Raw genomic sequence first — 25,070 nt, 5'->3', positions numbered from 1 at the left:
TATTAAAACACATCATGGTTCAAGAATTTGGTAAGAGGTTGAAATAATTGATGAATAAATGTACTCATTTAATATTTTACATACTCTCAATGCTTTTACCATACAACTTTAGTCTAGTAGTGTAAGGTTTTATTACATTACATCCTAAAATAATCAAAAGTTTAAAGATTTGATGTCTGAGAGAATAATACTTATTGAAAGGAGTAATCACAAACTCTAAAATAATTAATTCTTTATCAAAAAAAAAAAATGTAAGAGAATATATTCATAATACCAAAAAATTCTCACTTAAAGTATAAGAAAGAGTAGAAAAACTAGAAGGAAAAAGTAAAATAAAGAGTTGTCTTGGCTTGCCGCTTGCAGGTTCGTCCATGACTAGTTTAACCGTACATTATCTCTTTACTTAGTGGCAGCCTACTTCTACTAGATACTAAATTAGTAATAAAAAATATAAATAATTAAAATTATTGTTATATGAAAAAATTGTTTAAATTAATAATAATATTGAAAATACATAAATGTAATTAAGTTATTTTGTAAACCAAAAAATGAGATGGTTTCTATAGAAATTTGGGTCTATTAAACAAAACTAACTTGTAGATATGAAAATAGTTAGAAATTTGTAATTGTGCGCATATATTATTATATCAGAACTGTTTAGTAATAGTAGTAACTAATTAAAACTTGTTAAATAACTAAAAATCATATATACTATATATTTATTATTCATTTAGTTACTCACTAATTAATTTATAATTAATAATTCAAGTAATTAAACATTAAGATAGTAAATGATTATTATTAATATGGTAAAATCATTAGTCATTTTATAACTACTTAAGTATTAATAATTTAATAAAATTATCATTAACTTTATAAATTTAATTATTTACATAAGGTAAAATTATCATTAACTATTTCTAATGATTATTAATTTCTAATATTATTAAGTGTAATTAATATAATTTGATAAATTTAAAATTAAAAAAGTAAAACTTGAGTTATTGAAAGCTATTTTAGTAAAGAGTATTTGTTAGAAGCTATTTAATTTTTTTGCTTAAGTCAAGAAGCGACAAAGTAGCACGTCATCTAACTTCTGAAACATTTTCGAATTTTCTGTGGTCACAGATTTTGATGAACCATAAACAGAACTAGTTCAAAAAGAAAGAAAGAAAAATGAATTTTACAGTTTCAGAAAACATGAAAGGGTTAGGTTCTCATACACCATTGGTTTCAAGGGGAAAGCTTCCTCTGTTGGGAGTGGTGGACATTTTACCATGCTGCCCTTATTTCTCTAGACTCACCCTTTTATCCACATGCAAGTTCTTATGGATAGTTATGCTGTTTTCTTAATCAAGTTTTAATTTTTTCATATGGGTTTGACTTGTATTGAATATTTTTCAATCTGGGACTTATGCATTTATCCTTCAAATTTGAAGGGCACATAGGCTTTTGTACTGTTTTTCTAAACACTATTTGTATTTGAAGATGTATGCAATTTTGTGTTGGAAGAATGAGTGGTCAAGTGGAAACACACTCATTTGGCTTAAGATGAGATTGAGAATATCCCAAGTTATCAACAATCTCAGCATTATTTCTTTCCTATCCATAACAATCTTAACATTATATGTTCAATTTAGTTAATATATATGCAATGTCGGTATAAAGATTTATACACAATCAATTCATTATCCAATATTTATTTATATTACTTTTTTTGAAGAGTAAAAAATGATTAAATATAAATGGTAGATAATAGAGTGATAGTTGTAAAACTCTTACATGTATACATTGTTTTTTCTCTTACTTGCCACCATTATGTTCAGATGGATATCCAATTCAGGTGGGTAATGGGTTAAATCCAAAATCGACCCAAATGGGTGGTTCGTGGTTGATAAGAAAATGATGTTGCTTTAAGTAACTTAATTGTGGTAACAGATTTAAGAATGTGTGCAATACTTATTAATTTCTCTGTTTTTGTATTTTGCTATCCTCTTGTTTGCGGACTGGCAGGCTCAATGTTTTTCTTTTTGGCATGATTGCTTAGTATAAGTTATCGTGCTAATCGTATTTTTCTATTGATTGTTACCATGGACATCTGAATCAAAATCTTATCTATGGATTGTTTTATGATCTACCTATTTTGTGCCATGGTTACCTTTGTATAGCTTATAGTATTGATACCTGTATCTGTTGTGTTACTGATTGACATTCTGCCTAAATCTTATACAGTAAGATGCAGACAGAAATCGAGGTTGAGCTTGGCCCATGGCAGAATCCGACCCCAAGCATCCAATGTTAGTGTTGGACCTGGAGATTATGGAAGCGATAATGAAAAAAACAGCCAGAAAGCCGTTGAAGGAACTCCAGTCAATGACACTTCATCTAAAATGTAAGTTCTATTTAATTGATTTCATTTGAATATGCAAGATTCTTAAGAATTATGGGCTCGATTGGTGACCGTGATAGATAAGGACATTATAAGAGCATGATGGGATATGAGCATGATAATCTCTTATCTTGTCCTGTGTTTGGTATGTACTAGATAACGATGACATTGATGTGGTGGTAGTAGCGGCAATGGTGTTCAAGTGTGAGTAGGAAAAATTGTACTATCCTATTGTGCTTATTTCTAACCCAGCTCCCCATGGGATAAAAAATACACTACGTAAATAGGATAGGATAGGCCATTAGGACAACCCTATCCTGCTAGCTCACCAAACTCTGGATTGCAGCAGGCCGAGATAAACTATTATGTCCAGCCTACCAAATGAGCCATATAGGTCTAGGATTAGGGAAATGAAAAGAGAGAAAAATGGTTAAATCTAATGTGTTAAAATATCTTGACATAATATTCCTATTTATACTAGTAATTTAGTCAAGTACTAGAACTACTAGTAGAAGCCCAAGTCCACAAGCTATAAGAGTAATAAACTTATTAAAGAATGAACCAAATCAGGAAAAATAACAAGATTGTCTGCATAAATTACAAGGCTATTTGATTTAAACATACATTCAAAAGATATAAGATAATTTAAATATTTCCTAAATCTATTCTAGCAAAGATGATAGCCATTCAGACCATTTATAGTCCTAGTGAATTGACATGTGGTGTTTGAACTTATCAGGATATGACTTCTTGTTTTTTGCACTGTTTCTCTGGGCAGAATGGTTACTTTATGATTGCGATCTGCCTCAAACTCCAATTTTTTTTTTGTGTCAGAATTTGTTGCAAGCTTTCTATATAACATATCGGTAATTTTGGAAGTAAGTAGTCTGGGGAATTCCATGATTTTGCATCTTATCTCCTTTAGTTTCCTGTTATACTATTAATGTTGATACTAAGTTGATGCTTTCAGTACACAGGGCAAAAAGTGTTATAAATTCTAAATATGAGACTGCCTAAGGAGCTGAGTCAATAAATGTGGTTTCCTCTTCACTGCAATCTTTCTCCACCTCAATGATATTATTTGCTATCAATCTGACCCTTTCATTCATGTTCAATTCCTTTCATTTCCTTACTAGAGTTTTTTACTCTTGCATACCATGGTATGGCATTCTATGTTGTTTTTGTCCCAAAAATACCGTATGATCCTCTTCTTTATATTGGATGGAATTTAAGCTCATGCTTGTGTTCCTCCATGAATATGACACTTATCGTTATCCGTCATAGCTCATGCTTGCTTAGCCTGGTGAATCTACGCAAGTGTGAAATAGTTTTTCCCGAATCTTAGATAAAATAGGTAAATATTGTAAAAGATAATATTTTCTAAAGGAAAATTGCAATATTCATCTCACCGTTGGAATTTTGTCTTTAAGCTTGTTTTGTTGATATAACATGCCATTCAGTTGGTTTCATTTTCTTAATACACTATAATCCTTCATGGCACTATTAAAATTCTTATGCAAACATATTTTATGGTTTGGCAGTGTGGAACCTCCCAATAGGATCCCTTATCCTATTTCTATAGCTCTTGTGGTGTTTGGGTGTGCTCTTGTGTTTTCACTGATAGCCTTTTTGAAAGGAGGACCTTCAACAGTTCTGGCAGCAATTGCCAAATCAGGATTTACTGCTGCTTTTACATTGATATTTGTTTCTGAGATTGGGGACAAGGTAATTACCAACACTTTATGTTATTCCCTTTATTTTTTATTTTGCATTCTTAAATTCCTTATTTGATGCATTTTTTGAAATTATTAATTCTTAGAGGCTTAACCAGTTAGCGTATAGGCAAAAATAAGTTCATAGAACAGAAGATAAACTTATGAGTTTATGAAGGACTATTTACCTGAAAGCTTAGGTTGTAAGGTGGATGCCCAATAATGGTTTTAATATGTTTAATCCCCTTAGACAAGAACCCTTTGGGCTCCAAGCATGGAAAATGCTCATGCCTCCCATTTTATCTTGTGTTGAAATTTAACTTCAATTATGAAGAGTGACCAACAAGGCTTTGGTCTAGTGGTGTGAGGTCCCGCTAGATCTTTAGGATTACCAAAATTTCAAGGGTTCGATTCCTAGGAGTGACACTTGTTGGGACTTGGGAGTAGGGGTGTCAAAACGGGCCGCCCGGCCCGTTTAGCCCGCGCCCGCAAATGCCCGCAATAATTTAAGCGGGCTGGGCATGCCCGCAATTGGTTAACGGACAAAAAGTCATGCCCTGCCCGTTTTAAAATGGGCTAACGGGCGGCCCGCGGGCATTTTCCTGTTTACATTAAAAAAGCAACAATGGTGAATCAATAGATTTTACATAACCACATTAAAAATAATTAAAAGTCTCTATAATAATAATTCAAAACATGTCTCTCTAACCATATTAGATAATAATTCTCTCTAACAAGTTTGCAATAATAATTATAAAATAATCAAGCAGTAATAAAGTCTTGGATTAAAATTTTAAAGTGTAAAATGTAATGCCCGCGGAGCCCGTTTAAAATGCCCGCTAATAAAGCGGGCAAACGGGCCGGGCAATATGGGCTAACAGGCAAAAATACCATGCCCTGCCCGCATTTTTTTGCGGGCAATGCGGGCTGGCTCGCGGGCAATGCCCATATTGACACCCCTACTTGGGAGAGGTAGCCACGCACTCCGAAAGAGAGATTAGTTCCTTACCCAAAGGGTGAGGGGATACCCTTGGTAGTAGCAAAAAAAATTATGAAGAGTGGGATTGACAAGGGTCAAACTCCTAACCTCTTAGTCATAGAGAGGCTCATATACCATGTGAAGTATCACTTCTCTTACAATCTGGAGCAGAAGAATTCTTTTTATATTTTATAAAAAATATCAACTTAACTCATAAAAATCCTACAGAGATTAAAACTCTGGAACATAATTTTGGCTTCATTCCTATTTCAACTGTTGTGTGCAGTGTAGCTTTGTAATACTACAAAATTGTACAAAAAAATTAGTTCAAGTTGGTCAAGTTCAGTTTTTCTTATCATTCATTCACTTATGTCAGTTATATGTATTCATGGACCTAAAGTTTGCCATTTATGTTTTTACCAGACGTTCTTTATTGCTGCACTCTTGGCAATGCAATATAAGAAGGGATTGGTAAGTCTTCTGATTTCTTTTCTCAACAACACTTGCTTCTGTCTTTGGCACAATCCCGTTATTGTTATGATATCTAGTTCCCTTGTTACTATTTTAATTTTCTTGCCTTATAAACCTGCCTAAATTTTAGGATTGAAATTATTCCTCACTATGTTTCATTGCTTCTGAGGGTGAGTTTGAATCCCAGTGTTTGAAAGTGAGAGAGAGAGAAGGAGAAACTGAAAACTTGTTTCTGTTATTTATTATTGTTTTTTATTACAAAAGGGGAACTACTATTTATAGAAAGTAGTAAGGGAGAAGGAGGAGTGCCAGCTGGCTAACTAACTAACACCTTAAGTCTATGATTACATGAACCTAACCAGTCTCTAATATTCCCTCCTGAAGTCTAGAGTTGAGGTGGTTGAGGACTCTGAGCTTGAAACTTGTCTCTGATATTGAGTTTATCTTACGGTCCGTTTACGAGTTGAGTTGTGGAGGAGAAAGAAGGGAAAGGGAAGGCTTTATAGAGTCATCTCACATGTGTATTCCATAGCTCTCAAGCCTTCCATTTCCCTTTCTTCCCATCCAAATTTCAACTTGCAAACAGACCCTAAATGAAGAAACCTAGTGTTTTACAAAGGTTTGGTTAGAATATCAACTATCTGATGATTGATGTTTTCCTGGAACATGTTCAACATCTAACCTTTTGTTGATAACTTTTTTCTCTTACCCAGAATAACTCTTAAGTAAATATTTTTGGTCCTTGAGTGAAGGACTGAATCTGTTGATAACATCACAGTGTGGAGATTATCAAAGTATATAATGGGTAGTGTTGATGAGAAGCCGAGCTCTTGAAAAAGACTCTGAATCCACATCATTTCTTCTGCAGTCAAGGTTGTTAAAGCAAAAAGTCAACCTTGAAGCTAGAGGGGGTAGGATCATAGAAGCAGTAGAACGTAACACGAAGCGTAGCTCCACTTCAAATACAAAATTACAATATAAAAAATACACACACAAATATATCTACAAAATGATAAGTAATAAATCAAGTTACTATCATATACTGCCAAATAAAAAGTTACATTCTCACAGACTCAAGTATGATAATCCTAGTAAAATAAGGTTGTTAATTGCACATACCAAAAATCAAAATAGTCATAAGACTCATAAGTCCCATGTCTAGACTCTACTCTAGACGTCTAGTCAAGCAAATTGTTCAAGCCATAATCATAGTAATATCTTCCTCCACTGGTATCTTCATCTCCATCACCATCATTATCCAAGTTAGGAATCTCCAAATGATCTAAATTAGGATTCTTAAGATCTTTTAGAGATGCACCAGCTGCAACATCAACATTAGCATCTTCTCCAACTTGAACAAAGTGTTCATCATTTGGAGCATCCATATCTGAATTTTCTTTCTCCACAATCCAATCATCAGAATAAAGGTCATCCGTGTTATACCCATTTGCTTTCTCTATGATTTAACAACCTTGCTTATTGGGTGTGCAAGTGCTCGAGGTATTGTTATAGAGTTTGTAATCCTATTCGCTAATAACATATTGTCAAGACGACGCAATTGAACCAACTTCGTTAACAAATCCTTGTGTTTTGTCTCTTCTTCCCTCCTCCTTTCTTTAGATTACTTGTTACCAACAATATCAGAGCCAGTGGTACAAGATGACTCTTAATCCCGGTGCCAAATTCATGGTGAAGTTTGTTGGAACTTGTACCTTTGGATTGTGGTTTATTGTACCCTATAAACATTTTTGGACTGTTGTGCCCTTGAACATTCACAGTTCTAACTTGCTGATCATCAGAACTCTGTTATTTATATTTTTTATCATAGTTTTTTACATTTTAACAGATTTTATATATTAACCAGGTTCTATTGGGGTCAATGGGTGCTCTTGCACTCATGTCAGTCATGTCAGTTGTTATTGGCCGAATCTTTCAATCAGTGCCTGCTCAGTTCCAGACAAGTAAGTAGTAAAATATGGTACTTTTCTAGAACAAAAGGATTCATCTCTATACATTATAGGCAATCAATAATATGCATAATAATACTACATATTGAAATCTGTTTAACAAAGATAAGTAAAGCATGCTAACAAATTAGTATCTGGTGTATATGTTGGAAAGTTATTATACTATATCTTTTCCTTTTCTGAAATTTCATCATAAGAGGTTAAAGTTTCCCAGCTTAATGGGAACTTGTTGCAGACTGGTGTCATTTTCTTTTTTACATTTTGGCTTTGTATGTCCTTCAAAATTTGTTATCTCAGTGTATTTTTAACATTATTTTTGGAACTTCGTACTTTTCAATTTTTTATTCAATTTAAATGCCGTAGATTATCCCAGTGTGTTCAACTTTCATTGAAGACCTCTTTTTTTTGTAGTATGTTGTTTTCAATCGTCTTTTTATTATGGAGTTAAGTTGCATCTAGTCATTTGTTATGGTGATTGCTGATGTTTCTGCTTTGTGTGGTCAACCTACAGCCTTGCCAATTGGCGAATATGCAGCAGTAACTCTTCTTTTGTTTTTCGGCTTAAAATCAATAAAAGATGCATGGGATCTTCCATCAGATGTGGCTAATAATGGTAATGACAACAGCCCTGAACTTGATGAACTCGCTGAAGCAGAAGAGCTTGTAAAAGAAAAGGTTTGAATGGAGTCCTGGATCTTTATAAGGATAAGAATTTTTGGTTGAAAGTTTTATAATATGCAACTCAACCTCTTATTGTCTCTCCTAAATGTCTACAGGCATCAAAACGGCTTACAAATCCACTGGAAATTATTTGGAAATCATTCAGCCTTATATTTTTTGCTGTAAGGCTGGCTCCTTTGCTCACATCCTTATACTCTGCAACATATTTTAATGGATTCAATGCATTCTTATAATCTTAAATTTGTTGAATTTGCTCAATATCTCCCCACTGATCTCCATAAATGTAGATGCCCTCAAATTACTAGTACTATTGATTTTTTTTTGAGTCAGAATGCTCAGTCTCTGAATAATTATTTCCCAGCTGAACTTTACAAGTCAAAGTTGTTGGTAGTGATTACACAACACCTCATACACATTATCATTTACTTATGTCCTCCGGCATGAACTTTAATTTAGTAACTGTGCTTGCCTAGGAATGGGGAGATCGCTCGATGCTTGCCACAATTGCACTTGGAGCTGCTCAGGTGCACTTTTAAATTCTGAGACAACTCATAAATCATGATATCGTTTACTCAATATATAACATATTAACCCCACTAATATCTTATTCTTTAGTCTCCTTGGGGTGTGGCAAGTGGAGCCATTGCTGGACACTTTCTTGCAACATGTATTGCCATTCTTGGAGGAGCATTCCTTGCTAACTACATATCCGAAAAATTGGTATAGTCATAACCTGATTTTCGGTTGAGTATTCAAAATTTTAATTTTACATCTAATGTTAGTCACTATGCTTTATCTTCTATCAGGTTGGTTACTTGGGTGGAGGGCTATTTCTAATATTTGCTGTGGCCACCTTTTTTGGGGTTTTCTGATTTATTACTGCACAGCCCTACTCCTTTTTTTCCATTAAATAGTATATTACTGATGGAAAGACAAAGAAGAACACGTGTATGAACAAAGAATGAACTCGCAGAGAACTGAAGAAACTGCATACTTGAACTTGGTTGTAGATTTCATTGAGTAGACATTCTGGGCAAATTGCTCATATGCATAGATGATAAGAAGCTTGCATTAGGGAATGGAGATATGGAAGTATGTTTTGAAACTTGTGTATGTACCAAAAAATGAATAATGAGAAACTTGTGTAATTCTTTCTTCTTGAGATAAAGCTACCCTGAAGAAATGTAAGTTTGTTTAATGATCATTCTTGGTCTGTCAGAAAATCTAAGGTTGATTTGCATACTTGTATTTGTTATTAGTTGAATGGATGGCTCTCAGTCGTACCCTCTTCATTGTTCTTTAAATTTTTTATCTTATCTTTTCAACGACCATGTTCTCATCTTTGTCTCAATTGAAGAACTCCTTTCATCTAGTCTCGTAGTCTCTAACATCAAGAACCATATAACAATAGTTCTTGAAATGGAAAACGTACAATATATAATGTGGGTTGAGCTCTTTAAAATTCATGGTCGGTCTAATAAAGTCATTCATCACATCATTCCTCCAAAAAAAGCAAGGAGTTGAAAGAACCTAAAACCGACAAGGAAAAGGAATTGTGGTCTACTCTTAATGCCAAAGTTCTCCATTGGATTTATTCCACCATTTCGAATGATCTTTTGAATACTATCCTTGAGCTTAACTCGATCGCCATGGAGGCTTGGGATTGATTCAGCAACATCTTTCAGGACAACAAAAAATGATTATGCGATCACTCTCAAGCAAGAGTTCTCCACCACCTGTATGGAAGACTTTTAAAACGCTTTAGCATATTGTCAACGACTCAAAATGATATTGGATCAAGTGAAGAACATTGGTGCCACAGTCTCCAATTAGTGCATTGATCTTGAATTTGTCTCCAGCCTCAGTGATGCCTACAAAGCAGTCGGTATGTTGATCCACCAAAGCAATCCTCTACCTCAATTCTATCACTCTCGTTCCATGCTTACACTCGAAGAAGTTGGCCTGATAAAGTTGGCAACCATGAGATCACAAGTAGTCATGGTTGCAGCACAACCCAAGGACTTTGATGAATCTTCTTCCTATCCCACTATATCTTCCAACAATCACGGTGGGAACAAGGGTGTCAACCACAACAACTCTAACAACAAAAACCGCACACATGGTGGTGGGTGCAGAAACCATGGCGGTGGACAGAGCGACGAACAAGAGTACCAACAGTCATCCATGGCTCCTTGGCAGCCAAACACAGCCCCTTGGTAGGAGTACCCATTTCCAGGGTCAGGGTGGGGATAGATGCTGCAACCGTGGGCACTTCCTCCTTGTCCATATCATTCATCTTAATGGACTCATTCGAATTGTCTAGTGAAACAGCAGGGAAGATGGAGATGCCTCTAACTCCACCTCTCTTGCCCCAATAGACATCGAAGCTGCAATGCATACGATGTCGATCAATGTTCCTCGTGAAGATGGAGATGGAGATGCCACTAATGAGATGTGATAGTGTTAGAGATCTACATCCCATCACCATTAGTTATAAAGTTAACTATCTATATACTTTTTCATCTCCTACCTCCAGCTTATGACACAATAGATTGGGTCATTTAGACACAATAAAGTTAACCGTTCAGTTAGTGATTAAGTTAGGAAAGATGTTGAACCTTGCAAAAATGTTAGTGATTAAGTTAGGAAACATCTTTTAAATATAAAAAAATCCCAATAAAGGAGGAGATGATGTAGAAGAGGGAGCTGGAAAAATAAAAAAGGAAGAAGTGGGTGAAACTCATGTGAACTTTTCAAGAGAAGGGAAATAAGAAGCCAACCCATCATTGCTCCATCTTCAAGAAGAATTTGAAGGCGGAAGCATGCCACGAAATGCATTTTTTACAACAATGTTATAGCATTCAATTTGGCGAATAGTGATGAATTAAGATATTTAAATTTATTGCTAGACATGATATAAGATTCAAGCCATCACCTTATCATGAAATTAGATCAAAGTATTAAGAAACAAGTTATTCCACTAATATTTCTATGGAGGAACATAAAGTCTTTTGGAAGAAATTAGGATGCACCATAAGGATAGATTGTTCAACTGATAAGAGGAGGACTATATTGTACTTCTAGGGAACAATCTTTTCGAAATGAATTGATGCATCTCACATCTCTAAAACAGATGACTAGGTTTTCAAGATGATGAATACATTTTTGAGGAAGAAAACGTTGTCCAAATTGTTATGGACAATGCAACAAAGTACAAGGCAGCCAGAGAGTTGTTGATAAGGAAGAGAGTGAAACCATATTAGAGACCTTGTGTTACTCATTGCATTCACTTGTTGTTGGAGGATATTGAGAAAATACCTACCCATAATTGAACATAATAAAAAGGTTACTACGGTCATCTAAGTCTCACTACCAAAACACTAACCAAACTCCTAGAGAAGATCGAACAAATCCAACTACTCCACCCTATTTAAACCAAAGAGTGAACTTCAGGCCATGTATTACCGTAGCTCTGATGAGCCATCACTATTCAATCCTCTCTCCATCCCCAAGCCGTCGAACCAAAAAAGTGACCTACAGGCCATATACTACCCAACATGAGGGTGGTTAATGAAAACTCAACTAGCAGAACTTTAGCTCATAATGGAGTGAAATTTGTAAGAAAGACTGGGATTAAAATTTTATAATAAACCTCTGGGTGATTACTGATTAGTGTAATTCACCCAATATTATTTATCTCTAAAAACAACCTCTCTATTGTCCCTCTCAAATTCTTCATTCCCTTTTAATCATTTTATTTACATGAGCATCAATTCTCATTTATTATAACCTCTAATGATATTGTGCTTCTCAACTTTTAACATTTGTAAATTGTTTCATCTTACTAAAGTGTTGCCTAGTGCCTACTGTAAAACAATGGTAAAGAGGTATGGTGTATCCTTTCAATGCTACCCGAAAGTATTATAAGCCATAAAGTTGTAAAATATTTTTACAGCAATTAATTACAACTAAAAAATGTAGTAATGCTTCCAACATCATAAGAAGCCATAAAGTTGTTCAATGGTTTTAATGAAATTCAATAAAAGAAAAAAGAACATTGCACAAATTCCAACATATATGATATTGGCATCAATCATCTATCCTATAATACCTGCCAAATAAAATACGAAACTTGTTAAACAAGTCATCCAGATACATATATGTGTTGGGTTGAATCTATTAGGCATCTTCAATGCACAGTCCCAGCTCAAGTATCAATCTAATAATTATCATGCATAGACGCCCCCAAAGCAAATAAAATATAGTAAATGTCAAACATTGCAATCATCATACATAAAACATATACTCTCTTCAGTCATATTTATAAGACCATTTTGAGTAATTTCATGCAGATCAAGTAAGATGTAAACACTAAATTTGTCAACAGTTGTATGTACTTTAAATTGTCATTCATTAATGAAACTAAATAAGTTTCTCTTTCACTCAACTAAATAAGTTTCTCTTTCACTCAACTAAATAAGTTTCTCTTTCACTCAACTAAATAAGTTTCTCTTTCACTCAACTAAATAAGTTTCTCTTTCACTCAACTAAATAAGTTTCTCTTTCACTCAACTAAATAAGTTTCTCTTTCACTCAACTAAATAAGTTTCTCTTTCACTCAACTAAATAAGTTTCTCTTTCACTCAACTAAATAAGTTTCTCTTTCACTCAACTAAATAAGTTTCTCTTTCACTGTTAGAGTAAATAGGGGTGCTTTGGTAACAAATCCATTTATTGTACATCGAATTTGAAAAGGGTCCTATAAATAGGACAAAAACAAAAACCCAAAGGGTTAGTTTGGGAGTTGGATTTTGGAGGGGAGGGAAGGGAAAGGGAAGGCTTGGGAGTCATTTCACAAGTGCATTTCATGGCTCCCAAACCTTCACTTTCCCTTCATTCCCCTTCAAAATCCAACTCCCAAACTAACCCAAAAGGGTCTTGTGATGTAAAGGACAGGGATTATTCATTTATCTCAAGTTCTCAACTCAGCCCAACCCCACTTAGATAAACAAATTAAAACCACGATAGGTTATCTACATAAAATGTGAGTTTTTAGCAGAAGACTGAAACATGCTGATGCAGAATCATGACAGATCAATCCTACAAGCAGATACTGAATTTATATTATCTTCACGAGTACTTAATCAGTTGTGATTTTTTCTATAGTCGATGCCCCCATATACATATGTCGTTAAACACCATATAGAATCAGGATTCAAGTTTCCAAAAATCAACGTACTCTTCATCAGGAGCAACCCGAGTACAAGATATTATGATTTCTTATCTTCTATTGAAGTTAATGTTTGAACAGATTTTGATATCAATTGATACATTAACATTAAATGCTAAGAGAATGAGGGCACACAGCAGATTCAGATTAAAAGACTCTGTGTTTACTATGCACACAACTCCCCAACTCAGCTATTCCCAATCAGTAGAAGCATGTTAGATTTGTAAATGATATTATAACACAGAAAGCATAGAGCAACCAAACGAACCTGAAAGTGGTTAAATATATCAACTGTTAAAACTCTTGATCCTACAAGTCTACAACCTCTTGTTGTCTCTGGATCCACTGATAAAGTTTGTCCTGAAATAAGAACATCATACATTAATTAAAAAGCATACGTTTTAATCTCCTAACCATTGATTCAAATTGCAGACCACATCACATGATGCAGCCATAATATTGTGGTTGCGGTGACTGCCACAACCGCATCACACCACAATTGGGGTGTAATATCGAATCACAATGATGCGGCTGCATCGAGCCACATCTGGCCGCAATGCAACCACATCGGGCTTCATCAGACCGCATCGATTTCAAAAATATTTTTTAATCAAAAAATGATTCACGCCGCAATCCACATCGAAACGGCTGCAATGATCACAATCACAGTAACCGCAATTGCGACCACAATTTAAAACACTGCTCCTAACAAAGGCAAAGCCCATACTAAACTCACAAACATGCCGAAGTATCCACCTTCTGAAATTATTTATGTGGTAAGAGTTGTAGCATAGAGCCATAAACTCAAAGCTTCATAATGGAATTCTGAGATTCTGAAAAATACCAGTTTAAGGAATAATGAAGGTTTTCAATGTTTTGAATGTTCTTTCATTTTAGTTCCCTTCAAATTCCTTTGCTGCTTGCATCCATGTGGAGTAGGGAAGCGATGCCTCTTCTTGGGAAGTCTCTTCTCGAATTTCAGATCTTCTCCATTCAGCATGTACAGATTCCCTGCTTCTGGCATGGTGAAATCAGCTGGATTTCTGTTCACCATACATATGTTTCCCAAAGTGACTCTCACAGGCAACAAAGTTTCATGGGTACCAGGAACTTCCAATTTATTTTGCATTGGAGTTTCTGTTATAAGACTAGGACATCTAAAATGCTTACTAACCCTATTCTGCATGGCTGAGTTAGAGCACTTCATCTTTTCTTTCCTTCCAAACTCTAGAGAATTTCCAACATCAAAACCACCCGTAGCTCTTATAAAGTTCATATGATGCTGGGTTGAAGAAGATGCAACAAAGGTTGGAGATTCAAGCAAACAGCTATGTGGTTTATCTGACAAGTAACTTCTGCTGTAATAATCAGACAATTGCCTTCTCGGGGTGCCATAGGTCTTAGATGTACCAATCTCCATCTTAGTATTGCAATCACCATGATAAGATGGTCTTCTAAGCATTTGAGCATTGACACCCTCATTGAAGGGCATACGTGACTGCATGCCTGCATCCATAAGGCTGAGTAAATGCATAGCTGGCATTGTCTCGTTTGAATACATATCCAGAGATGCCCTCAAATTTTGCTGACGCTCCATTCCATTATGTTTTCCAGGAAACGGGTATCCTCCATTCACCCTGTTGAAGGTTCCAGGACCTGTACTCCTATTAGGCTTTTCTAGGCCAGCAACATTCAAATTTGAGCAGGGATTAATATCCCTCTTCATGTTCTGCTTATATTGTGTGCCAGATTGAAGTGAAGTGATGTCCACATTGGCACTAGTAGGCTGAAAAACAACCTTTTTGGGTACATCATATCCTAGGGAAACATGATTTGTGGTCAGAGATGCCCAAATACGAGAAGCTTCATCATCCTGTTGTAAGATAGCCGTGTGTAAGCTGCATCCTCCGTGGGATCGCAAAGTAGCATTAGAAGATTTACACGCATCAGGATAACCATTTAACTTGCAATTTTGATCACGATCAAGGTGGCTAGAACCCATATGTGAAAACTGTATATTTTGAGACTGGGAAACTTCAAATCCAAAGTGGGGTTGAGGAGGACATGGATTATTTATACCTAAATTGTTTCCATCAAATGGAGAAAGGTAACGAACTGGCTTACTTTTGCTAGGCTTCACATTCTCACCACTTGTGGCAATGTTACTTTTCGTATATGCTCCGTGATGTTTCACCTTCTGGCCCTCTTTTAACAAGCTCAACTCCCTTTTGTCATATACAGTATCGCCAACTGTCATCTGTGTTTTCCTATTGATAGTGGATTTGTCCCATGTGCAGCTTCTGTTCTCTACATCAAGAAGATGCCTCTCGTACTGGTTCCTTGCCAACAGTTCCACAATTTCCATGGGTATGTCATCCAGTGCTCCCTGCTCAGACACCTCTGCTGTTTGTTCACTATATCTTTTCATAACACCTAGTTGTTCCAAGGCTTCGACAGTTCTTGCAGTGTATCTTACACCAGTGATTTCCTGCAAAAGGAAAATGATAATCTTCTCAAAAACATGTTTACTATGAACCCTTGATTGTCAAGAAGGCATTCATGAAATGGAAATCTGATGGGGGGCAAGAAGTTCAATTTCACACTGGCGATTCATTGCTAACAAATAAAATGAAATGGAACAGGGCATGAAAAGAACACAAATCAATTTCTACCTGAAATCAGGACATTTATAGAAGTTATATTATTAACAACAACAAAATGTCATGGGAATTCATAAGAGACTATTAATAAACTAGCACGCGTAGATACTTGACAGTCTAAGGATCAATTCTGCTCATATGAAGAATTTGACCATAACAAAAATAAATAAATCATATCACCACTTGCTGGCCACAAAAACACATTTCTTTTTCTTCTTGAGAGGCATACTTTTTCCTTCTCAAAAGAATAAGGATTTAAGGGGGGTTTCTAGCTACTTACTTCACAGCAAACACCTTTTCCAGAAAGAGCATTTGTTATGTGATTGGAAGGAATTATTGGACCTCCAAAGACATTGATTTCACTGTTTTTCCTTTTGGGTTGATGTACGTTCGAAGTGGGCTCTTGCAAAGGCAATGGGAAAGGTAGCCGATTTTCAATTTGATGGATACATTTTTGGTTGTAAACCTGGTATGGCAGCCCCTCTTCCATTCCTTTTCCATTCAGTGCACCTTGGGTAAAAGGAATTGGAAAATCTACAGGCATATTTGACATGACCTTTCCCCCTGAATAAGAAAATGAATTCTCTCCAAGTATGTCATTTCTCTGACAGGATAAAGAATCCAACTCCCCGTCGGTTTGAAGCATTTTCCCTTTTCCTTTGGACAAATCAAACTCATTTTCTTTTCGTAGAGTGTGGAAAGGAAATTTATCCATCCCTTTCCCTGTAAATGCACAATGGGAAAATCGAGATGAAAGAGTTTTAGATGCATATGCCATATCTGCAGTATCCATGTTGACTTCATTTTCTCTTTGCTGTCCTTGGCATGGCTCAGGAATCAAGTACTTATTGTTGACTTGAATCTTTTTATTCTTTTTACTCATGATATGGTTTCTTTCAATTCCAGAGTTACTCCAGTAGCCCTTTGCAGCATCTTGCAAACCTATTCCTGTCATCACATCTTTGGACTTAGGTCGAGTATCCAGAGCAGTATCAATAGTTTTTGCATCTCCCTTTTTAATTTTGATTTCAACCCTCTGAATACACATATCTGAATGTCTCTGTGCTTCATCCAGATGAAACTTCCTTTTCCTACTCTGACACATACTTGTCGAAGTCATATATCCTTGAGTATCAACCATACCTGGGAAGATTGAATGTGGCTGTGCAGCTGCAGAAGCATTGGAAGTACCATGTGATGGGGAACCTTGTCTAGTGATTTGCTCAGTCTTCCGACCATTTTTTACACTTAATAAGTCAGCCATTAAGCGCACCTTCCTAGGTCTCCTACGGTATAAAGCATCTGACTTTTCTAGATGATGATCCTGAAGATCATCTTCATCCATATCGTCTGTAGTTCCTTCAGGCCCTGCAGGCACAGTATGATTACAAGCAACCAATTCCAGAGGAGGATGTCCAGATGTGTGATCAGTTGCATTGCCTGGCTCCATTGCTGTTTGGCCTTCCCATAAAGTTGTGCAAGATTTTATTAATTTTTTCTTGCATTGGTTATCTGCAGAAGGTGCTGCTCTATTATAAATCTCAGCAGAGCTCTTATCCATGCATTGGTGATTGCTAACAAGCTCAATATTACCATCACAGCCTGTCCCAAAAAAACTTTCACTTGAGTTGCAGTCCTTGAAATAAAAAACATTACTACTATAATATACACAAGAATAAATTTACTCATGCTGCTTGACAGTAATATGTTGTATACAGTTGAACCTACCTCTTTTAGTAACGTGCACTTCTTGTATGAAGCCTGGACAAACATTCGGCAGTGAAAAACTAGTTACTTGGTTATTGAAGTTATTTTCCAAGCCGATCTCCAGGTCTGGAATAAAAACAAAAATCATATACTATAAAATAACAAATATGATACTCTTAAAGAACTGATATTGAGGTTACCTGTTCTTCTGAGAACAACTCCAGCTTTCTTTTCTTTCTCATTACTATCTGGTAACAAATCAGTGACACAGCACAGATTGGAATTAAGATCAATGTTTCTTCTCTCAAGAGTCTCAAGCATTGGATCTTGCATAGTAGCAGACTTGAGAGCTGCGTTACTGCAGTTACTATCAGATTCAAAGTTTGTTTGATCATTTTTATCAATATCCTTGGCAGCACTTTCTTGTGGACATCTTTGACAACACCAACATTTGTATTTTGGAACATCTAGTGGTGGGTGTGATGGTTGCTCCTGAGACTCATCTACTGGAAATGGCCAACAGAACTTCCAGTCTTTTTTGCAAATTTCAGACACATATCCACTGTATGAATAACAAATTAATTAGTGTTGAGAATTCTAAAACGGTACCAAAAGATAGCTTCTAATTCAACATTAGAAAATCCAATCTTCAGAATTATTGTTAAAAGAAAGAATTTAATATAGACCCCCAATTAATTCTATGATATCCAAAATTACTTTCTATATGTAGATATCACCAGCCATTTGATTATTTATAGCAGTCCCTATTGTCATGTATTAATTGTTTGGCTTCCAACATTGAATTAAAGTGCGTGAATTTGAAAATCGAACTCTACATTGTACCAGAGTGAATAAAAATACAATAGGATCTAGAGTGAATAAAATTACAATAGGATCTTGTGAGATAATTAGAACAATGTTGTTGAGATTCTTGAAATTAGCTAGATGATCTTGTATTGATTATATTTGATTAGATTTGTCTATATGATTTGGGAATCATCTCTTTTAATTACTTATTATGATTTTGTTCCTCTGAAGTTAAAGTTAAGGGATTCTCATATTATAAATATAAAAGGGCTGAGTGTATAATACACTCAAACAATTCAGATAAACAGTTCGTCTTTTCAAGTTAGTATCAAAACTCACATCATGCGGGCCTGATAAAATAAGCCCTAGTTGTCCCGTCAACCAACCACTGAGTTAGACAACAGAGGAGTAAGACATATGCTTTTGTCTCTAAACTTTCCTCCATTTCTATCCCTAAAATTGTAAAGGAAGCACTTTCTCATCCACGGTGGCGCCAATCTATGATTGTCAAGATGACAGTTTTAGAAAACAATCATACTTGGACTCTTGTCCCTCTTCCAGCTTAGAAACCTATATTGGGCTATAAATGGGTCTTTGCTACAAAGTAGGCCCAGAAGCCTTGTTCATTGATTTTAAAAGCCCTCTATAAGCATTCCTCATCTACACAATGTATTTATCTTCTTGTCTATGTAAATGTCATTGTTATTACCACCAATGGTCATGATGGCATTAAATGACTCAAGCAACATTTATTCGAACACTTCCAAATAAAAGACTTAAGATCTTTGCGATACTTTCTTGGAATTGAGGTAGCTCGATCACGAGTAAGTATTTCCATATCACAAAGAAAATATGCTCTAGATATTCTGAAGAAGACAAGAATGTTAGACTGCAAGTCTGTTGATACTCCCATGGATCCTAATGCTAAACTTTTGTCAAATCAGAGGAAGCCAGATCCAGACCTAGGGAGATATCAAAGACTTGTAGGCAAGCTAAATTTTTTTATCATGACTAGATTAAATATATCATTTGTTGTAAGTCAATTCCTTAATTTACCACTTGACAGGCACTAGGACGCAATTAGTCGAATCTGGAGGTATGTCAAATGGTCACCTGAAAGAGGATTGATCTATGAGAACAAAGATTATATTGATATCCTCGCATACTCTGATGCAGATTGGGGTAGACGCCCTAATGATAGGAAATCAACTTGAGGTTATTGTGTTCTTATTGAAGGCAATCTTATCTCATGGGGTAAGAAACAGAATGTTGTTGCTAGATTGAGTGCAGAGGCGGAATACAGAGCCATGACCCTTGCTACAAGAGACCTTGCATTGCTCAAACATTTTCTCTCAGAGTTAAAGTTTTGCAAAGTTGAATTTGTGAAACTCATTTGTGATGATCAGTCTGCTTTGTATATTGGCTACAGTCCAGTCTTTCATGAACAGACAAAGCCGATATAGATAGATTGTCATCATGTCAGTCAAAAGGTTATTACTAGGGAGATCGATACATCATTTATGAATTTCAAGGATCAATTAGAAGATATCTTCACTAAATCCCTTAGGGATCCAAGAATATCATATATATGTGACAGCATTTGACATACAAGCACTAGCTTGAGGGAGAGTGTTGAGATTAATTAGATGAACTTGTATTTATTATATTTGATTAGGTTTATCTATATGATTTGGGAGGGATTCTCATACTATAAATACAAAAGAGTTGTGTACACACTACACTCAAACAATTCAGATAAACAATTTGTATTTTTCAAGTAATGTACTCAACTTTACACACCATCAGCTACAAGATACTATAAACTAAATGAAGGCAAATATAAACAATATAACTCATTAATGTGCTACCCTCTCCCCAATAACAAACAAAGCCAACAGAAGTAAAAATAATCAAAACAGAAAAGGGAACCATGATAAAGCAATATAGTCTAAGAAACCATAATCTGATCTCTGAAAAAAATTGTTGGATTGTAATAATAAGTAGCACCAAAGCTTACCGTATCGAGAAATGTTCACATTTGCCCGCATTTCTCTTACCGACAGAATTGGTCAGATCTATAGAAATTGAGCCAATCTGGATATATGATCCCATGAACTCAGTGACGGTATTAGAATCACGTTTCATGTAGCGAATAATTGTCCACAATCATGCATGCACATCCTCGCAGTACAGGCAACCACAGATAGAAGCACAAATGAATTTGTCCTATTCAAACAGTTAGATCAAATTCAAATTAACATTTGAAATAGAAATAAGCCATTATTAATGAAATGACAGTGACAGGCCTATACACATGAGAGGAAACACAAGAAATATATGAAGCAAGTTAACCAAGCTAACTACTAGAGTTTATGCAAACCTGCTGATAAATGAAAAGGAAATACAAGCTAAACAAGAGAAAGTCAAACATAAAGTAATATATAGCCAATGAAAACTTCATATGCAATGATTGGTCACATAATAACATAATATGATAAGCCCAACAAATATGAAACTTCAAAAACGTTAGTTTTCCATCAATAAAACCAACCACACAAATGCTTAACATAAATAATTGAATGTGACAAATGCAACACCACAAGCAAGTATCCAGCCCAACCATTTATTTAGCTCAAAGTAGAGAGAGACACACACAGCTAACAAGACCTAGTGTAGTACCACATGGATTTTGTAAAATTTCAGGCAAAAGTGGTCAACTCACAGCTAAACTTTATAACAGAATAAGATTCAACATGACGTAAGCAATCCACCTAATAGAGACATGTCTACAACCTGATGGCAGAAACAATGTGCAACAAAATGAAAAATGCTAGGTTTCAACGGCGTACACAAACTCAGCAATATAAAGAGAAGAACAAAAATAATTAAGTTTGAATTAACAAGCAACGAAAATGGAGAGGAATAATAAAATAAGCGTAAAACAGGAGCGATAAAGTAAAACTCAGGAAAAAAATGCAAAGCAACAGCTGAAGTGGCACACCAGAAAAAAGGTGATCTAAATATCCAAACAAATAAAAAAAACATGTTGAAAGAGCATTCAGTAACTGGTACAGAATTGAAGAAGTCTCACATGAATTGAACTGCAGACTAGCACACACAATCTCTCCCAACTAGTCACTAATTCTCAACGGCTCTCCAATGAAATGACAGTGTAGAATAGAGCATTCCAATGTTAAGCTAAATATTGGTGCAGAGGGTTAAGGCTGAGCTTATATGTAAAACCCATCATTTTTCTGTCTGTGTCATGTCATTGAAGGTTGAAGGTGCTTCTCATGCCCTTGGCACATAAACTCTTCTCATGGGTTCCTACTTCCTATATTGAATTGAATTGTCTCTCTTAGAGGGTGGTTCCATGTGGGGAGCTATTTCAAGGACTAGGATTTTTAGACCTTTTTTATTAATTTGACATAAAAAGGAGGGTCTTAGGAAAAAGAAACACTATGCAACTAAACTTTTTGCAGTTCACACCATTCCCACTAGTGTCAGACCAAAAGTAGACCAGTGGTATTGTGGTAGTATAAGTAACTAGTGGTGTTCATGGAATGGGAAAGAGAACCTTAAACTGAAGAAACCCGATCACCGTGGTGTGCCAAGCACATGCCATGACATTATTGAAGGATCATGAAATGCATAGTCCATGAGGTGCTTTGCCAACATATTCTGACTATCCCATCATTCTACCATGACAATAACTTAAAATTAATCACAAAATAATTACTATTTCTGTAGTAGTCAACAAACAAACTTCCAAATTCCAATATCAACAACAATCTCAGCAATATACACCACACTAACAAGTATAAGCTCTATGGGACTATAATAAGCACAGGTGATGACATTTACGACTCGAGCTATTTCGTCAAATATAAAAACATATGTTCTAAACAATAATTTAACTACACACGGTTTGAAGAAACAAGAAAGAAAATGTAATAAACAAAAATGTCTAACTCCACGAGAATAACTAAAAAACACGGATTCGACATGTTCGAGCCAATGACTAGCACAAAAATCCAAACAAACACTAACCATTATCTTCAACATAAAACCATTATTTCAAATTGCAGTCAAACTAAAGGGTACCAGCACATATACAGTACATAACGAAACATCAATTTCTAACTCAAATTCATTATTCAACAATGCTAACACAAATCGCAATGCAAATCAAATATGTCTACCCTTACGCAGATTCCAAGATCTCAAATGAAGCTTACATAACAATAAATGATGAGGAAAGAGAAGATAAATAAACAGCATACGAAAGAATGGGAAAGAGAACCTTAAACTGAAGAGCAGTTATTCTCCGGGATTGGTTGATGACGGTGGTTCAGGTGCGGCGGTGGAGGCTCAGACCACCGATTGGGGAGGAAGGGGAGAAGTATTCAAAAACCCTTAAAATGTACTAATGTGATGTATATGTAACCCAAAAAAAGTAATGTAGTGATTTTAAGAGGTAATGATAGTAGTTTAATTAATGAAGTTGTTATTACTTAGTTTGGCTGGTAGAGTGAAAACTGAAAAGTTTGTTTAACAGAAGTGAAAGCATTTCTGCCAAGAGTAAAGGATGAGTTGGTAAAAGAGGTGTCTTGTTATGTGTTTAAAACTTGTGATTTGTTAAAAATAAAAATAATTTTAATTACAAATTTAATATATTATAATTTTTAGGGTCCATCCCAATTCTTAAGTAAGAAGATATCGAGTGACACAAATTACAAAACAATTAGTGTTTTCTTATTTTGGTTAGATTTTGTAACAATTAATGTTAGGTTTTTTTTTGTATTGCCAATGATCATCTTTTCTTGATTAGGTTAGGTTTTGTAATAATGTTATGATCAATAATTTGTGTTTACATGTTCTAATTTCTTCCCAAAAAAGTAAAAAATTGAATTAGTACTTAAGATTGTGATTCAAAATAGTCTCAATCATAAAAATGATTAAAATAATTAATTTGGCTCATATTTAATATTTTTTGGATCATTTGATGTTTTTCAATTTTCTATGGACCAATTTGATACATACAAAAGTTTTGACGAGTTTTGTAAGTTAAGATGGCAAACTAAAAGGTGTGAATTACTTTTATGGTTTTGCTGCACTTAAAGCAGATTTTTGTAACTTAAGAAAATGTAAGAGTGGAGATACAACGAAATAGGTAAGTATGTAAAAATCAAATGCGGAAATAAAAAAGAGTATAAGAAAAAATAAAGATACGGAGATTCATAGTGGTTCACCTTCTATTCTACCTAAGGCTACATCTAGTCGTCGTACAATCACAAGAGATTTTTATTATGATGAATGTCGATCATTACAAATCTCACCCTCAGACTTTATCTCTAATTACACTCACCACATCTCATCTTTTAGAAGTACACAACTTCTAAGAATCACTTTTCCCCTTTCATCACAACCTATTGTGAAATATACAGAAAAGTGCTATATATCAGAACTTTGTTTCTAAGGCTAGGATTGCTAAGCATGTATAATAATTTAATATTGAATTCTTGTATGTCAATCACTATAAATATAACATAAATGCTCAAGCGTTTAAGTTTTAAAAAATTAGAAGAAAAACACTAGAAAATAACTTTTTAGAAAGTTTGAATAAGTTGTTTACAAAACCGTAGAAAGTATCGTGTCATTGATCTATGAAAGTTGTATATTGAATCATAATGCCAATGGCTTTTAAATAGGCTTCCAACCAGTCATTATATCCATACTTGAAGGTAGGAATTGATTGGAGTGATGCCTATTCATGTTAGGAGAAGTTGTTTCAGATTGAATATGAAAACTGTTATAACAATGTATTGATTACTCGAGGTGGGTAATCGGTTACCAAAATCTTCTATCTGGTTGAGTAATCGGTTACTCTCACTTATTTTTGCTTGGTAGTCTGTTACTCAGTTTGGGTAATTGGTTACTCAGTTTGGGTAATTGGTTACTCTGTCACACTAACTCATTACTCAGTTCGAGTAACACGTCACTCAGCTTTGCGAAATTTTAAGTTAATTTTTTGATCAAGTTTAATATTTTTCAAAATGATTTCCTATGAGCATTTGGTAATATTTAAAAGTTATATGCTTAACATATGCATATGAGGTCAGAGGTGCAGCTAAGGTGAACGTTTAACTTCAACTCTGACTTTCTATTTGAAGTGCATTGAAGGTTAATTATGTCAATCTAGCTTCCAGGTAGCTCTTTCGCCCTGCCATTCCTTCTTCAAGAACGAAGTTAGGCCTTTACCTTCTCTCTGACATGCTTGTACCGGCCTCCCATCGATCCAGCGTATACTATTCATATCCTGATTTACGGATATATCTTCTATGAATGCACGAGCATTAAAAGGTGGTTTACTTACTTTTTAGAGTCATGACCAACTCTAACTCCGCATTCATTAGCTCTTAAGCCAGTAAATGTGAATTACAGTGAGTAAATGACTTTAGGATAGA

General features: G+C 35.1%; 2 protein-coding genes and 1 long non-coding RNA gene across 6 annotated transcripts; 1 reads left to right on the top strand and 2 right to left on the bottom strand.

Annotated features, from left to right (window-relative positions):
• LOC109325330 (GDT1-like protein 2, chloroplastic) lies at positions 1,082-9,361 on the top strand. Of its 2 annotated transcripts, none has more exons than XM_019557624.1 (10): positions 1,082-1,336; positions 2,233-2,392; positions 3,931-4,114; positions 5,504-5,551; positions 7,416-7,512; positions 8,030-8,193; positions 8,295-8,360; positions 8,673-8,723; positions 8,815-8,919; positions 9,006-9,361. In XM_019557624.1, exons 1-10 carry the CDS (start codon positions 1,177-1,179, stop codon positions 9,069-9,071), a joined length of 1,101 nt encoding a protein of 366 aa, XP_019413169.1. In that variant the 5' UTR covers positions 1,082-1,176; the 3' UTR covers positions 9,072-9,361. The 2 variants fall into 2 exon arrangements, with proteins under 2 accessions (XP_019413169.1, XP_019413170.1); XM_019557625.1 differs by having other exon boundaries at positions 1,083-1,318.
• LOC109325332 lies at positions 1,532-25,070 on the bottom strand. Its single transcript, XR_002105121.1, has 3 exons — positions 25,060-25,070; positions 11,792-11,796; positions 1,532-1,992 (listed from the first exon to the last, which is right to left on the bottom strand). It is a non-coding gene; the product is annotated as an uncharacterized LOC109325332 (long non-coding RNA).
• On the bottom strand, positions 12,131-23,183 carry LOC109325329 (protein EMBRYONIC FLOWER 1-like). Of its 3 annotated transcripts, none has more exons than XM_019557621.1 (8): positions 22,907-23,183; positions 20,621-20,829; positions 17,997-18,358; positions 17,818-17,922; positions 16,370-17,691; positions 14,274-15,917; positions 13,698-13,789; positions 12,131-12,310 (listed from the first exon to the last, which is right to left on the bottom strand). In XM_019557621.1, exons 2-6 carry the CDS (start codon positions 20,746-20,748, stop codon positions 14,298-14,300), a joined length of 3,537 nt encoding a protein of 1,178 aa, XP_019413166.1. In that variant the 5' UTR covers positions 20,749-20,829; positions 22,907-23,183; the 3' UTR covers positions 12,131-12,310; positions 13,698-13,789; positions 14,274-14,297. The 3 variants fall into 3 exon arrangements, with proteins under 3 accessions (XP_019413166.1, XP_019413168.1, XP_019413167.1); XM_019557623.1 differs by having other exon boundaries at positions 17,818-17,850; XM_019557622.1 differs by lacking the exon at positions 22,907-23,183 and adding an exon at positions 21,695-22,160.

The sequence above is a fragment of the Lupinus angustifolius genome, chromosome LG13 (genome assembly GCF_001865875.1).
Source record: "Lupinus angustifolius cultivar Tanjil chromosome LG13, LupAngTanjil_v1.0, whole genome shotgun sequence".
In the NCBI taxonomy this organism is placed as follows: Eukaryota; Viridiplantae; Streptophyta; class Magnoliopsida; order Fabales; family Fabaceae; genus Lupinus; species Lupinus angustifolius.
This window is presented reverse-complemented; position numbering and strand designations above follow the sequence as displayed.